Source organism: Electrona antarctica (assembly GCF_951216825.1).
Source record: "Electrona antarctica genome assembly, chromosome: 4".
NCBI lineage: Eukaryota > Metazoa > Chordata > Actinopteri > Myctophiformes > Myctophidae > Electrona > Electrona antarctica.
In genome coordinates, this window is record NC_136809.1 from 43,384,794 (window position 1) to 43,402,773 (window position 17,980).

General features: G+C 40.2%; 2 protein-coding genes across 4 annotated transcripts; both read right to left on the reverse strand.

Moving 5' to 3' along the window:
• Positions 1-1,629: 1,629 nt before the first annotated feature.
• LOC306921522 (uncharacterized protein) lies at positions 1,630-16,463 on the reverse strand. 3 transcript variants are annotated; one of them, XM_079498679.1, is made up of 6 exons: positions 16,339-16,463; positions 15,908-16,225; positions 2,847-2,894; positions 2,679-2,714; positions 2,344-2,454; positions 1,630-2,186 (listed from the first exon to the last, which is right to left on the reverse strand). In XM_079498679.1, exons 1-6 carry the CDS (start codon positions 16,382-16,384, stop codon positions 1,870-1,872), a joined length of 876 nt encoding a protein of 291 aa, XP_079354805.1. In that variant the 5' UTR covers positions 16,385-16,463; the 3' UTR covers positions 1,630-1,869. The 3 variants fall into 3 exon arrangements, with proteins under 3 accessions (XP_079354805.1, XP_079354807.1, XP_079354806.1); XM_079498681.1 differs by lacking the exons at positions 15,908-16,225; positions 16,339-16,463 and adding exons at positions 3,519-3,827; positions 3,944-4,068; XM_079498680.1 differs by lacking the exons at positions 15,908-16,225; positions 16,339-16,463 and adding exons at positions 3,519-3,827; positions 3,944-4,068 and having other exon boundaries at positions 2,673-2,714.
• On the reverse strand, positions 12,385-14,365 carry LOC306922108 (uncharacterized protein; the record flags this gene model as incomplete). The annotated part of the gene is made up of 5 exons (XM_079499501.1): positions 12,385-12,502; positions 12,689-12,704; positions 13,241-13,360; positions 13,653-13,913; positions 14,077-14,365. The coding sequence occupies 5 exons, from the start codon at positions 14,363-14,365 to the stop codon at positions 12,385-12,387; spliced, it is 804 nt and encodes a 267-aa protein (XP_079355627.1).
• Positions 16,464-17,980: the final 1,517 nt, after the last annotated feature.

Below are 17,980 nucleotides of genomic sequence, written 5' to 3' on the forward strand. Positions count from 1 at the left end.
TTAGCAGGGATAAAATACTTACAGCACAACAAATACAATAACTTATAAGCTTAATATCATAACCTAAACAGTGTGTATGCTAAGAAATAGGGACACTCAGTGCAAATTATAGTAATATTGTTGTAAATAAACTCACCATTTAAAACATTCTTCTGCAGTTCTACTGCAGTATACGTGTCGACACCAAGTCTGTCTATTCCGCACCTGTATCGGCCTGAATCTTTCCCTGTCAGATCAGTAATCGTCACGAAGAATATGTTTCCTTCATCATGAATGTGGTATCTCCCATTTTAAACATTTCTACCTTTTACCCCTTTATTATTCATTAGGACATCTTCGTTTTCACATGGTATCTTGCAGAAGGATTTGAAATTATAAAATGCATTGCTGTGAGCGCATTTTATTGTGACAATGCTTCCCTCCTTCCCTTCCTCCATCACACCCACAGAGTCAATGCTACATAACACTATCAACAGATGATGGACAATAGTCAGCAGGTATTTTCTGTTAACAATCATTCATTGATATAGTAACAAAAATGGAGGGAGAACGACAGAGTGTGTGTGTGTTGGATGAGTATATGGTGTAATACTTACCGACTATGGTAAGGTAAACCATCTCCATGTTGCTCATACCATCCACTCAAAACCCCTAATTACTGTAAATTACCCAGACTTTCCTTGTTTCTTGCTTGCAAATGAAAAGTGAAGTGAGTATAAGTTGTATTACAGTTTCAGGTTCTTTAATTGTCTTTTTTCTGCGGTTCCCCTTTTGTCTCTCTGCCCAGCCTATTTCCTCTAGGGTGTGTGTGTGTGTGTGTGTGTGTGTGTGTGTGTGTGTGTGTGTGTGTAGTTCTGAGTTCTGAGATTTTACATTTTAAGATTAATTATTTATTGAGCATTTGAAAACATATATAGAAACATATGCTTTAACTTTCTAAAAGACAAAAATAAATAAAATAAAGTAACAAAAAGAAGACTTTAAGGCCCAGCCTGGCCCCTCAACCCACACTCAAGAGTAAGACACTGCCCCCGCTGCCACCCTTAGATCTCCATATGGAGCTGACCTGTTCTGACATTCCATATGTTGATCTGACCCTGTACACTCAAGACACGCTCCATATATGGCCAGTACAGAATTCATTACATATGTTGATCTGACCCCCCCATGCCCTACGGGGGGTGTTGTAATCTCTAAGTACTGGACCCTCGTCTGGTTCTGACAGACAGGTAGTGTGTGCAGGCTGGGTGGTGTGTGACAATCCTGTTGAAGTATTCCTTTGGTACGGCGACTGCGGCGGCGGGCCCGGGAGAACAAATTAACGGACACGAGACAGTATCACGCTAACAGGAAACATATATAGTGCTGGATCATAATGACGTGACAATAAGATATGAGACAGAAGAACGTGCCTACTGCAGCAAGCTGACCTTGCTGCCGCCGAGATGTCTCTCGTAGCCTATCTATAAAGTATGCTACAGTACAGGCAGTACACAATACATATCAAGTACACTGTATCTCAAGTTGGAGTACACAGACATGGGCAAATCATAACAGGGGGTAGGCCTGGGTGACGGCAGACAGGCGTGTGGGGGACGCCTGTCTGCCGTCACCCAGGCCGATGCGTGCACTTCTCAGGGCGTCTTACTGGTATGATAATTGGGGACAGACAGGTTTAGGGGAGGGGATGATTTTAGTGTGTCACTAAAATGGTGTATTTTGATTGGGCCTTTTAACTCAAAGGCTTTCGGCTTTCAGGAAGAAACCAAAAATACACAGGGAAGACATTTGAATATTATAACCAAACCCAGGGGTCTATTAGAGTAATGTTAACTCCATAGGCACATCCAAAACAGAAAAAGTACAAAACTATGGCACTCCATCTTTAACAGTAGCATATACAGCAGATTCTTCATCCAGTGTCACTGTGACAGCACTGCGCCTGTGGTGTGCTGTTTTTTCAAAGGTGACAGAGGAGTACAAGAGGCCATCGGCATCAGTCTCATTGCTTACGGGCATAGAGATGCCACCATCCAGTTTGACTTGAGAATCCAAAGGCGTGATCTTGTTGGAGTAGATGTTTGGAGTAGTAGTTTCCTGGTGCTGAATGGGTGGTGGTGTCATGACTTCTGTTTCTCGATTCCCATTCAAAGTTGAGAGGATGGCACCGATGTCACAACAAAGGTCTAAGATGTAAGGTACACAATGAAGTTAAGCTTATTCATTTCAGCAAGGAACTACACAAACACCCTCCCCAAATGATGTTTCATAATGTGTCATATCCCTCTCTATTGTAACTTCCTCTGTTGTGCAAATATGCCCATGAGTCTGTTTGTGTCATACCACTGGATGTCTTGGTTCCTCTGTTTCGTAGTCTGATGAATACTATGATAACGAGTGCAAGCAGTACCACAGCAGCAACTCCGAGTCCTGCTCCAATATATTTCAGTTGACCTGGGCAGGAAAGGACAAGGGCACACATGTCAGTTATGATCTCTCTCTCTCTCTTTCTCTCTCTCTCCCCCCCCTCTATCTATCTCTATCTCACTCTCTCACACACACGCACGCACGCACGCACGCACGCACGCACGCGGACACACACACACACACACACACACACACACACACACACACACACACACACACACACACACACACACACACACACACACACTTACCTTGGGTTGAACCACTTTCATTTTCTCCCAGTGTAACTTAAAAGTGGAGGAGATTAACACAAATAAAGAGTGAAAGAAAGAAAGAAAAAATAATGAATGGACAAGAGACATTAAATTAGTTGAGTTATGTTCATTCATATGTTGTCTCATGCCACCACCATGTCTTACCTGCTGTTGTGCTGGCATCAGTGATAGTAGTAGTAGTAGTAGTGGGTGCTTTGTAATGGTGTTGTACGTGAGTCAGAGGGAAAAGGTGGAGCATGAGACATGTCATAGAAATGGACACATATGCACAACTCAAGGTCATAAGTTCAATGAGTCATCATGTTTCACTTACGGTACTACATTCATGCTACAAGATAATAATTGTAGTATTATTATTCTACGAGAAAGCACTGCAAAGCAGAATGCCTACAACACTCCAGATTAAACAAAAGTCACAAGGTGTACGACTGCACTGCCCAACACCCATAAATGTCCCATTGTTTACCTCCCCCAGATAGAGCAACGGACACATTTCAACCTAACAGTTCTTCCTCAGCTGAGGAAGACCTTGTGAAACGCAGTTCCTACAACAGATTACTTAATTGTGTTTGTTTCGAATAGGTTCAGATGTCAACCACGGCCTAGTTAAAATCTTCTCTGTGTAATTTGGCACCCAACAAAATTATACAAGAAATACAGAAGCTGAATGCAAATTGTATTGTGCAATTATGGTGATGCTAATATGAAAGGAACATGACAATATCTTAACTAACTTAAAAACTAAACAAAAACATTAAACTAAAACGAAACTGCCATTACTTAACTAAAATAATAATATTGTTGTTATAAACTCACCATCTAAAACGCTGAGAAGTACTTCATTGTATGTGTCAACACCACGTCTCTGTATTCCACACCAGTACCGGCCTGAATCACTCTTTATCAGTTTATTTATGGTCACGTAGAACGTGTTTCCCTTATCCTCAATGCTGTATTTGTTGCTGTATATTTTTTTTCCTTCAGTATTGATTAGGACATCTGCATAATTACATGGATTCTTGCAGAAGTATTTGAAATGATAAAATGCATTGCTGTGAGCGCATTTTATTGTGACCGTGCTTCCCTCCGTCCCTTCCACATCCACAGATTCAACGCCACAGAACACTGTCGGAAGGTAATGGACAAGGGTCAGCAGATATTTTCTGTTAACAATGAGTAATTGTGACAAGAGAGATTGTATGTGTTTGGGAGGCGTGGTGTAATATAATCAATAAACTTACCTCTCAGAAGAATGACTATGGCAAGGAAAACCATCTCCATGTTCATATCATTCACACACGATACAATCCTTATTGTATATTACCCAGAGTGTCCCTGTATCTCACACTCATTTACAAATGCAAAGGGAGTATGAGTTCAAGTTGTATTACTGTATATGTTGCAGGTTCCTCATAATTCACTCTCTGCATTTCCTCTTTTTCTCTCAGTCTGCCAAGCCAGTTTCCTCTAGGTTGTGTCAACTTATGTGGTTAGCAATATTGTCATCACTTTATCTTTCAAGGCATATTTAAAAGATCTTGGCTACCCTGGCTCTCAGGGTGCAACAAAGGATGGGGGACGCATGGCACCATAATAATCAAGTAGACAAGTCACAATATGTAATAAAATAAGGAAATTAGCTACATAAAATAGGTTATGGACATGAGCAGTAGTATTTGCCTGTGCAAAACCATTCAAGGCCTCCCTCCACTTCTCAGAATCTAGCTCTAACCATGTTTCTTGCGCCAGCGCATTATGACACTCATGGCTGCCTTTTTCTCTTGGCTTTGCTGACTGATTGATAGAATACTTTATGCAAAAAAAGCACAGGAAAGTACAGTTCAATACAAGGTCTGCTAAGAGGTTTTAAAACCCAAGAAAAGCCCATGGCTTGTTTCCATTGGGGTCCTCCATATTCAATTAATCATAACATTTAATGGCATAAAAATGATACAGTCCTGCATAAACGTCATATAAATGGTTAGAAATCAAAAGAAATAATAGTGTACAGTAAGGGGGGGGGGGGGGGGCTTTGGCTTTTAATTGGGTTTTCGAATTGTAGCCACCCATACAGTAAGTGCTATTGTGCTCTTTGAGAGCTCTTGCACTGACATTTTCTGTTTTACCTCAGGACCGTTATCTTCTTCTTCTTTTGTGTATCTCTGCTAATAAATGAACACATTATACAAGACACACTCACTGATATGATATCACAAGTCAATTTAGTTAGTTAGTTAGTTAGTTTCATTTATTTGTCCACGTATGGAAATTTGTCTTCGGTCTCAACAGTAAAAAAACAAACAGTTACAACAACAGCAACAAACACGTAACACAATTATTTTCTCATGGCAAAACAAAAAGTGCAGGACAACAGTGGCAAATACATTGAAAAAACAAACAAATCTAGCGAGACATGGTATCATTTAGTGCCTTAATGGCATTTGGTATGAAGGAATTTTTAAAAATGTTACGGTTAGCTCTTGGCACTTTGTACCGTCTACCAGAGGGAAGTAGCTCGAACTCCCTGCAGAGTGGATGAGAGGGGTCGTTTGCTATCTTGATAGCTTTTCTACGAAGTACCTCCTTGTAGATACAGCCTATTTGTTGCTGTCTCTTCCCAATGATTTTTGATGCTAGGTTTACTATTCGCTGCAGCTTGCCTCTTCCTTTTACATTTAGATTTCCATACCACATAGCCATGTTAAAAGTCAAAATTCCCTCTATCAGGTTTTTATAGACCGTCTCCATAATATGCTTACTCACTCCAAATGAGTTGAGCTTGCGTAGTAGATGGAGGCGTTGGTTACAAGTTTTAAAAATCTGGTCAGTATTTTCACTGAAATTGAGTTTGCTGTCAATATATGTGCCTAAGTATTTAAAAGTGTCTACTATCTCCACTATTTGTCCACCAATTGTAATGGACTGCACAGGTTCCTTTTCATGAATGACAAGTTCTTTTGTTTTTGTCACATTGATCCCTAAGGAGCTTTTCTCGCACCAGTTCTGAAGAGATGACACATGTACTCTGTATGCTTCCTCCCCCGCTGTGTCCCCCTTCTTCAGTAAGGCAACCAGGGCCATATCATCCGCATATTTGAACAAATGAAACATATCCTGGTCTAACTGGAATTCATTTGTATATAAGGAGAAAAGTAAGGGGGATAAGATAGTCCCCTGTGGAGCACCGGTGTTAAGCACAGTGATGTTGGACAGAGTATCATTAACACGGACCTGTTGAGGACGGTCAGAGAGGAAGTCTCTGACAAGATGGATAATACCTCCATTTACCCCTATGTCAATGAGTCTCTGCAGAAGGGTGTGTATCTGCATGCTGTTGAAAGCAGAGGTAAAATCAATAAAAAGGACCCTGGCAAAGTGGGAGGGGACTTGGAGATGCTTTGACAGGGTGTTAAACAGGCTGATAGTTGCATCATCAGTTCCTCTCTGACTTTTATAAGCAAATTGGAGATGATCTAAGCTGTTAGAAACCATCGCTGTGATTTGTCTGCTTATAACTCTTTCAAAACATTTTCCCAAAATGGAAGTAAGAGCAATGGGCCTGAAGTCTTTTAGTTCAGTGGCTCCAGGCTTCTTGGGGAGAGGCACAATACAAGATATTTTCCATAAATTGGGCATTGTTAGAGAGTCAAGCAAATACTGGAATAGCATCAACACAATACCTTTAAGTTCATGAACATTTTCTTTCAACACTCTACCTCTAAGGCCATCAGGCCCAGGGGCCGAGTTGGGCTTAATACAGGAAAGGCTAGCTACAATTTCATTTTCACTGAGTGTGATAGGGACATACTCCGGAATGGACATACACACACTATCACGCTCAGCACTGAAGTCATTCTTATCAAAACGGCTGAAAAAGATATTTAGATCGTTAGCAAAAGATGGAGAGGGGTGCGACAGGGGGGTACGCTTTTGCTTAGTTTCCCTGCCCATCATCACATTTAAACCTTCCCATGCTTTCTTGGCATTCCCTGCAAAGTATTGGTACTCAACTTTATCTTTGTAATCTATTTTTGCTTGTTTCAGTTTAGATCTTAATTCACATCTTTTTTCTCGAACTAACTCAACATTACCATTTTTAATGCATGTTTCTTCTCACGAATGCAACCCTTCAGATCACTAGACATCCATAAGTTGTTATTAGGGAATATTTTGACAGATTTAGTTCGCATGATTTTACTTTCATTAAACAACAGATAGGATGTAAACGTGTCAATCAGTTCGTTATCTGAATGTACTTTAACTTACACTTATGATAAGAGGTTAAACGAGAGGTACTGCCTCTCAATCATTATGATCGATAGATAGATAGATAGATAGATAGATAGATAGATAGATAGATAGATAGATAGATAGATAGATAGATAGATAGATAGATAGATAGATAGATAGATAGATAGATAGATAGATAGATAGATAGCTTTATTGTCATTCAGCAGATACATAAAATGCATAAGAGAACGAAATGTCGTTCCACTGGCTTTTAGTATGCTAGTTAAAAGAGAGCTAAAATACTATTAAAATCTAAAATCCACTTTAATTGTTGGATTGAGATGGTGGTAGATGTGCTCGTCTTGCAAGCCAAGGTTTTGGTACTGTCCTGACACATCCACATGCCCATGGTCACTGAAACCCAGACTGACACTAGTACTGTCAGCAGGCTCCCCATTCTTCAGGATAACATTGGAGTAGAGAGCAGGTGGTGGTGGTGGAGGTGGAGGAGGAGGAGGTGGTGGTGGTGGAGGTGGAGGAGGCAATGACACTGCTGCTCTTGTGCCTGTGCAGTCTGAGAGCTCAAGTCCAACGCTTCCAGAGGGGTTCATGGTCTCATAGTCACATGAGATCTGAGCAGGTATGCAAATCATAAAACAGGACAGGTACAATGTAAAACCCAGAGTGTTCATTTGACTCTGAGTGTAATTGAATGTAACCAAATGAACCAGTAGTACTAGTATGTATGTGTATGTGTACACTCTCAGGGTTACAAATGGATACATTCACATTTTACAGTGTAGTTTCAGATAAGGAAACTGAGTATCAGTATAGTCAACGCGCGGATGGCCATAATTTAGGTATAGAGAAGTGGACCTGATTCCGCCACCTGTCCATTGAACTCAAAGTACGGGCCAGAGATGTTGAGAGGTAAGTCCCTTTTACTTTCAACGGTGTACGTCACATTCACATTCACTGCTTAACTGCATCTCACATCCCCCATCCTGATCATCCTAATCAACCTGATCAAGCCAGCCAGATGAGGAGTTGTACAGTCAGACTGTACAAGACAGAAAACCATCTCCTATAGCGCTCCAGTTCAATACAATCTCTCTCTCCCATCTTCTGTCCAGGCCTATGGAAGGTCTCTGAGGTCAGTCAGATGAACAGAGTGTCAACAAACCAGGTCTGAAGGTGTAACGTTGATTGAACATCTATTACTCCACATGCTGCACTTCCTCAGTTACCAAAGCTCAGAGCTATCTGTTGCCCCCAAGACGTTGCTGTTCAAAACCATAATTCCACCATGTTAAAAAATAAATTGTTTATTTATTTGAAAGAGTGGCAGCCTGTGCTCAGGGGTAGAGGCTGGTAGAGCAGACGGATGGGAACCGCGGGGATGGAAGGTTCCCAGTTTGATTCCGGGCTCCCCCAGAGTTAGTGTCCAAGTGTCCTTGAGCAAGACGCTGAACCCCTAATTGCTCCTGATATGATGTGCAGGTTGGTGCCTCACCCTGCCTTGCGTGGTTTCCTCCGCCCCACCGGTGTATGAATGTGTGGGTGAATGTAATGCACAATGTAAAGCGCTTTGGATAAAAGCACTTTACATAGATTGTGCACCATTTTTATTTTATTTATTTTTTGATGAAAACTTTGCACTATACTTTTTGATACTTTGTACTCAATGCTGGCATTGTAAACAGTAAGTACTATATGACAAATATGTCACATATTTCATATATTTCACACATTTCATTGAAGTTGTGATTTTAAAACGATTAGCTTGGCTAACATTGCAACTCACACAATGTACAGATAGATGAACTGAACTGAACTGAACTGAACTGAACTGAACTGAACATTCGTGGCAGCGGTGGCCGAACGGATAGCGGAGCGGTCTTGATACCGGAAGGTCGCCAGTTCGAATCAGCTGTCCGACACGTTAAAATGACCACCGCTGAAGTGCCCTTGAACAAGGCATTGAACCACTACGATGAAATGTGTTCTATGAGCAGGGCCTTGCTGGAAACAAGTTCTTGATACCCAGATACCCTGGGTAAATATAGTAATCATTTCATTTCATTTCAATTCAATCAATCAGAGCTGTTGTGCGGCTCTCGACACACTTTACGCCCAACTTGGAGCAGCACACTGCTGGGTCAATACAAAGAAATAATGTCACCTCAGGGATTATTGAAATGTACTGTAGGCCTACTGTACTGTGCTGTTGTGTTCAGATAAATATGCACTGCGGTTAAGATGAATTTAGGGCAGGAAGACAGTTTTCTTCCTTGTTCTGGAAGTCTTCAAAGTCCTAGAAGCTCCCTTTAATTAAACGTGTAAGTATCAAAAGCATCTGGTGTTAATTATAGGGTTTAAACCTTTGACTACCACCAGTACTGTTAGTAATCGTGTTGATACAGTATTCAATCAATCAATCAATCAATAAATCTATCAGTGGTTAAGGGCATCAAAAGTAACAGTATAGGAAGTACTATTCATTGTACAAAGAAACAAAACAGACATAAATTGCGGTAACTACTCCAGTATGCATCCCATGTCTATAATGCACATTATACATACTTAATCTGCTCATAAGCAGAACTCATATATATTGAACATGCTTCAGAAAAATATTGCTAACACATTATAAAGCATTATATGAGGACTTATACGGTTACGTATTATTTATAATAGTTCATAATTGCTGGAATTATGTTGGACTATTATGATCAGTGTTGCAATGCATTATAGTGTGATCATAACTCACATTTCTAATTATTATAACTCACTATAAATGGCCATCGGGTGTTTTAAGTCTGGATTAAAAATATATTCTTATAATAACAACCGTATAATACAATATCATCACAAAATACTGTAAAATTATATTTAAGTGACTCAAAAGAACAACATAATATAAAATAGCATGAGAGAGAGAGAGAGAGACTCAGAAAGAGACGGGGGTCCCCGGTTTAAATATGACTATTTGGGGGGTGGGGGGGACAGGTGTTTTCACACCTGTGTCCAACTCCCTCATCAGCCAACCTGTGAACTCTTTGCTAATCAACCTGCTCCCTATAAGACTGGACTCTTTGCAAACACTCACTGTTAGTTCAAAGCTTGTTGTTGTTGATGCCGTTCCTGGTTATCTGTTCTTGTTTTTGACTACTTTCGTCATTCTGATGGTTCCTGTTCAACTGCCTGCTTCCTGCCTTCAACTCCTTTGCGGTTTTTATAAAATAAGTTAAAAGTGCATACACACTCAGCCATGGACCAAGCAGTCACTGTAGCCTACTGGACTCATTTGAAGATGGGGATGTTGAGGTAGGAGTTGAGTAACAAAAGACAATGCTATATTGACAGTATTGGCCGTCTAATCTCTGAACAAAACCTTAAAAATTAGACGCACATTCTACTATGTCGCAGTAGTTTATTACATTTTTTAAAGATATTTTGGGGGGCTTTTCTGCCTTTAATTGATAGCGAACAGGAGAGATGAACAGGAAAAAGGGAGAGAGAGATGGGGTGAGACATTCAGCGGAGGTCGTAAGGAACGGGAATCGAGCCTGTGACGTGACGTCAGGCAGTTGTGTTCCTCTAGTCTAGACCAGGGGTGTCCAAACCTTTTTCAAAGGGTACCAAGGGCCAACTGCACCTCCTGTCATACTGATTATAACAAAGTCACATACAAATGGATCACATTATAACCATTTTATTTAACTACAGTGCCATATCAATTAGACTTGTACGTGCATGCGTGTGTGCGTGCAGTGACAAGATGTGGAAATTCACAGAAAAGGCATCGCACCTGTTGCTACGTAATAAACAACAATGCAACATGTCCAATCAGGTGAAAGTCTCAAGCATACATTTGAAATGTAATACATCAAGTACTATGAGAACATCAAGTTGGCAAACATCACACAAAAATTAACCAGTCAATGTCAACTAGATCTAGACAATGAGAAACTATAGTGGCCATGAACAGCAGGTGAAAAACGCGTGAATTCCGTTTGTGTCCGAGCATAGGCATGGTAACGCCCCGCCTGCCTGTGATTGGCCTACCGACACTGCCCGTCTTGACTGTCCTAGTGGCCTTCAGTCCTCCGAGGTGGGAAATAAATAATACAAGTAGTAGGCCTATGGTATGATACAAGAGAACGCTAACTTGTACGTTTTATTTTTGTAGAAGAGGCAAACTAATATTGTTTATGCCGTTTGCTTTGATAGAATAATTTGTTGATTATTGTGTAATTTGTTTGTATGTGTAAACTTGAAACATTATTGCAGCCTAATATAAAAAGGTCTATTTTCCCTTCATATTTTTTCCTTTTTAGTGTAATAGTATTAGTTTACTATAATTAGATGAATACACGATAATCAACACTTAACACTTTATTTAGAACACACCCAAATCAAATCATAGTACAACATGTGTTCAATCAATTATTCAATCAAAGCAAACGGCATAAACAATATTAATTTGGCTCTTACAAGTTAGTTACAAGGCTGCCTTCTGTCACTCGTGCCAAGCTGTCATTCTCTTGTAGCCTATTATTTATTTCTCAAACTCACCACAGAGTAGACGGGCAGTGTCAGTAGACCAATCACAGGCAGGCGGGGCGTTACCATGCCTCAGCCATGCCTATATATGCTCGGACACAAACGAGATTCACGCTATAAAAACAACTCACTTAGTATCACACCACCATTAGGCTAATGCCATCATCAAGTGTGAGTTAAGATGTCTATGTGACTCTGTCCCAGGGCTGTGCAGAGAGCACTGAGAAAAAAAGACAATGTAAACATTAAAATATATTGATAACAGCTATTTTTACAGCCTGGCATTTGTTTTTTTGGGGGGGTAAAGGGGCACTTAGGCAAAAGAGCAGGTGCCTAAGCCCCAAAAGATGGGGGGAATTGTCTAATTGAGACATGCAAATAAAATACAGCATTATACCTCCACTTCCATTATCAAAGAGTTTCATCTTATGTTGATTCTTTGATGTTTCTGACATTTGCATAAAGTGCATCAGCTGCACGTTGGGGTCTTGATGAGTCTGTGACTGAAACATGAGTTGAAAGATGATTAGAAGCTTTGCAGAATGTGGGCCAACAGTTTGATGAATGCGTTGGTGTTTTTATCTCTCAATTGGTTGTGCCAGAGTTGTGTTGTTCATTGGGTTCAATTCTCATTCCAGCTTAATAAATCACATATACAGTGATAATCTGTTTACTGGCACATGTCCCCAATATATGAATAACTGTATGAATGAATAACATGATAATATATTTAAACAGTATACTGTACCCTTTGGAACGTGATGAGATCGATCCAGTACTTCATAGACGCTCGTGTTGCCTAAGTGGACACATTGTTTATTTTTTATTTTATTTCAAACATTACGGTGATGGACTTATTGCACTTATTGCCAGCTAATGTTAGAAATTAAACTATTTTAATTTTAAAAAGTGTTCTTAATAAGCAACATGATTGGTTCAAAGACTGACCGTGTTGCAGCTGGCAGTACATGTCATCCTGATTGGTTCCCTGAGGCTGAATGGGTCTGTAAGAAGAAAAAAAAGAAGAATTTTATATATATATATATATATATATATATATATATATATATACGCACGCACGCGCGCACACACACACACACACACACACACACACACACACACACACACACACACACAGTATATGGAATCTAAAGCCATGTTCGATATACAAAGATCAATACTTTACTTACTTGACACAACATGGATCTGTTAAGAAAAAAAGCAGAAGAAAAAGGCCACATTCAGTAAGTAGTATGTACATCTTTAATGCTTCACATTGCTCACAGCCGAACTCCAAAAGCCATGCCTGGCAGGGATCTGCACTCTGAGGAGTGCACCTTTCTAGTTGAGAAATAAACTGTTTCCCGTTGGGATCTAATAATCACCATGTCAGGGTTTATTTGTCAATAATGACCTGCTCCCCATTGATTATTATCAATAATGACCTGCTCCCCATTGATTATTATCAATAATGACCTGCTCCCCATTGATTATTATCAATAATGACCTGCTCCCCATTGATTATTATCAATATTGACCTGCTCCCCATTGATTATTATCAATAATGACCTGCTCCCCATTGATCATTATCAATAATGACCTGCTCCCCATTGATTATTATCAATAATGACCTGCTCCCCATTGATCATTATCAATAATGACCTGCTCCCCATTGATTATTCCTTGTGTATGGGAAGCCTTTACTGCTTCTCTAAATGGCTGCCTGGACATTAATGACATACCTTTGCACTTCTTCCAGAGACACAGGCCCAGGATCAGCAGAAAGATGGAGATTCCAACTGATATCGGAGCGAAATAGAAATATGGAGGCGTGGTGGAGGGAGTGTCCGGATGGTTGTTGTCTGCAGCAGAAGAATGAGACACATATTCCTCTTAAACGCACATTAAGAGCTGTGAATCTATTTTAATGTCATTCATTTCAATTTCAGCCTCAATAGGCTTCTAGAGCTGTGAACCATGAATGTCAATAATTTTAATTCATGCTAAAAGTAGAGAGACACACACACACACACACACACACACACACACACACACACACACACACACACACACACACACACACACACACACACACACACACACACACACACACACGCACGCACAGGGATAGAAAACGTGATACAACAATCTCACCTGTCACATGCATCCAGCTCTGTGGTGACTCTCCAAGGCCAGAGACGTTACACTTGTAGAGTCCTTCACCAGACTTGTAAACACTGTGGATGGTGATCTGTCCTGTAGACTCAGTGCCGATGAGGGATCCGTCTTTATAGAAATCAGCTGGGCGGCCAGAGGACGGTTTAGTGGTCGTCTTGGTTCTGTACCAGCAGCGCAGAGTGACATCACTTCCTTCCATCACAGGAAGTACAGGCATCCCCAGGATCACAGCTCCAGCTGAACAATGATAAATAACATCAGAATAGAAGAACGTTAGACTGAGGTTACATCACTCTGAACAACACTACCATGATGAGGTTTTGATATGTAATGGTCTTTTCACAATCACATCATCAACAGACAAGTACACTGAACAAAGTTGTTGATTTGCTGAACGTACCAGTCACAGTCATATTCACAGTGTTACTCTTTCCCTTTGAGGATTCACACCAGTAAACTCCACTGTCAAATAACAGCATGGAACTGACAAGACATCCTGTGTTGTTCATCCTCCCCCAGCGACCACCACTACCATCCCTTCCACACTCTGAGGTGATGTTCTGGGTGTTGGTCCTCTTCAGTCTCCACACAGTGGAGTCAGACAGTCTGTCCTCACAGCTCAGAAAGACAGACTCATTTTTAAAGAACTGAGATCTGTCAGGGCTGAGTCTGAGAGAGGCTGTGGACATGGAACTGACCACTAGAGAGAGAGAGAGAGAGAGAGAGAGAGAGAGTTGCTTATACTTCCATCTCAAATTTAAGTAATACAAAAGTAAAATAATAAACAAGTAAAGGCCTATACTCCAGATAAGGTGGCTCACCCCAAACGCATCTCTCTATACAGGTTTAATGTTTGTTTTTAGTTCAATGTTTGTTTTAAAAACGCAAATTGACAATGACGGGAACATTTACATAGTGTGCCTCATCACGTCATATTGTCTCTTTATTGTTAATGGCATTTAATGTTTGTGTTGGCACCGTTTGTTTTACATCACCATTACGTCACCCAATCAACATGAGTTAGACTTTAAAACATTAGCGCCCCTCACTTCACACGGGTGTGATTTTTACTTTACACATCTGTTTTACACATCTCTCACCTACAACTGGAGTATGAATATAGGCCTTTACTCATCATCCAATGATCAACTGCCATGCAATTAATTAATTAATTCACTTCCACGTTAATTAATGTGGAAAGAAAGCCCTGACCCTATACATACAACATGGTAGAATATTATGTACCTTAACCCTGTAACACCCAGCGTTGCAATAATACAACATATTTTAATTAATTCATTTTTTCACCTAAACATCATCATTGATGTTCATTGCAATGCCATTGCAATGCCATTGGTCATGATATTTGCATATAAATACCCCCCCACAGAGGCTGAAATTCACACAAATTAAAAATCTCTGGACTCTGTGCAATTTTGAATTTTTTTTTGGACCTATGACCTTTGACCTTAATTTATCATCGACCTGATCATCGTGTCGGGGTCTACTGAAGGTGACCCATAAGGCCAAATATAGCACCACCAGGAGGCCGACTTTTGTAAAACACATTTTTTTATATTACTCCTCCATATTTTGTCCAAAAATCCCGCAAATCGTTACACAGTATCTCTCTATAGTCATGTGATCAAGTCACATCTGTCCGATATTGCATATTCCATCCTGATTGGCTGTGACAGTGACTTTCAAAATTTGCAGGATTGGCCCGATTTCAACAAAAAGCCTCAAATCATGAACGCAGCGTGCAATTTATGTTTAATCTTTCACAGACGTTCCTACTAGGCTGAGGAATATATCCCACCTTTTCACATTGGCCTGTTATAGCGCCACCAACATGTGGATGTTTGCAAAACACATTTTTGGAACAAAATGCCTCAAATCATTCAATTGCCATCCAAGTTGTAAGAAGAAATTGTACCCTTTTCACATTGGCCTATTATAGCGCCACCAGGAGGCCACAACCTGACCTGCCCTGGTGGAGACCTGGCCCCGAGGGGCACTTTTTCTAGTTGTGTTTTGTTTCGAATAGGTTCAGATGTCAACCACGGCCTAGTTAAAATCTGAATGCAAATTGTATTGTGCAATTATGGTGATGCTAATATGCAAGGAACATGACAATATCTTAACTAACTTAAAAACTAAACAAAAACATTAAACTAAAACGAAACTGCCATTACTTAACTAAAATAATAATATTGTTGTTATAAACTCACCATCTAAAACGCTGAGAAGTACTTCATTGTATGTGTCAACACCACTTCTCTGTATTCCACACCAGTACCGGCCTGAATCACTCTTTATCAGTTCATTTATGGTCACGAAGAACGTGTTTCCCTTATCCTCAATGCTGTATCTCCCTTTTGAAACCATTTTTTTCCCTTCAGTATTGATTAGGACATCTGCATAATTACATGGATTCTTGCAGAAGTATTTGGCCTTAGTAAATGCATTGCTGCTAGAGCATTTTATTGTGACCAGGCTTCCCTCCGTCCCTTCCGCTAGCACATCCACAGATTCAACGCCATAGAACACTGTCGGAAGGTAATGGACAAGGGTCAGCAGATATTTTCTGTTAACAATGAGTAATTGTGACAAGAGAGATTGTATGTGTTTGGGAGGCGTGGTGTATAATCAATAAACTTACCTCTCAGAAGAATGACTATGGCAAGGAAAACCATCTCCATGTTCATATCATTCACACACGATACAATCCTTATTGTATATTACCCAGAGTTTCCCTGTATCTCACACTCATTTACAAATGCAAAGGGAGTATGAGTTGTATTACTGTATATGTTGCAGGTTCCTCATAATTAACTATCTGCATTTCCTCTTTTTCTCTCAGTGTGCCAAGCCAGTTTCCTCTAGGTTGTGTCAACTTATGTGGTTAGCAATATTGTCATCACTTTATCTTTCAAGGCATATTTAAAAGATCTTGGCTACCCTGGCTCTCAGGGTGCAACAAAGGATGGGGGACGCATGGCACCATAATAATCAAGTAGACAAGTCACAATATGTAATAAAATAAGGACATTAGCTACATAAAATAGGTTATGGACATGAGCAGGAGTAGGCACAGTTAGCTGTTTTTATTTGCCTGTGCAAAACCATTCAAGGCCTCCCTCCACTTCTCAGAATCTAGCTCTAACCATGTTTCTTGCGCCAGCGCATTATGTCACTCATGGCTGCCTTTTTCTTGATTGATTGATAGAATACTTTATGCAAAAAAAGCACAGGAAAGTACAGTTCAATACAAGGTCTGCTAAGAGGTTTTAAAACCCAAGAAAGCCCATGGCTTGTTTCCATTGGGGTCCTCCATATTCAATTAATCATAACATTTAATGGCATTAAAATTATACAGTCCTGCATAAACGTCATATAAATGGTTAGAAATCAAAATACTTTGGCTTTTAATTGGGTTTTCGAATTGTAGCCACCCATACAGTAAGTGCTATTGGGCTCTTTGAGAGCTCTTGCACTGACATTTTCTGTTTTACCTCAGGACCGTTATCTTCTTCTTCTTTCGTGTATTTCTGCTAATAAATGAACACATATACATGACACACTCACTGATATGATATCACAAGTCAATTTATTTATCTGAATGTACTTTAACTTACACTTATGATAAGAGGTTAAACGAGAGGTATGCCTCTCAATCATTATGATCAATAGATAGATAGATAGATAGATAGATAGATAGATAGATAGATAGATAGATAGATAGATAGATAGATAGATAGATAGATAGATAGATAGATAGATAGATAGATAGATAGATAGATAGATAGATAGATAGATAGATAGATAGATAGCTTTATTGTCATTCAGCAGATACATAAAATGCATAAGAGAACGAAATGTCGTTTCACTGGCTTTTAGTATGCTAGTTAAAAGAGAGCTAAAATACTATTACAATCTAAAATCCACTTTAATTGTTGGATTGAGATGGTGGTAGATGTGCTCGTCTTGCAAGCCAAGGTTTTGGTACTGTCCTGACACATCCACATGCCCATGGTCACTGAAACCCAGACTGACACTAGTACTGTCAGCAGGCTCCCCATTCTTCAGGATAACATTGGAGTAGAGAGCAGGTGGTGGTGGAGGAGGTGGAGGAGGTGGAGCAGGTGGTGGTGGTGGTGGTGGTGGAGGAGGAGGTGGTGGTGGTGGTGGTGGTGGTGGAGGAGGTAATGACACTGCTGCTCTTGTGCCTGTGCAGTCTGAGAGCTCAAGTCCAACGCTTCCAGAGGGGTTCATGGTCTCATAGTCACATGAGATCTGAGCAG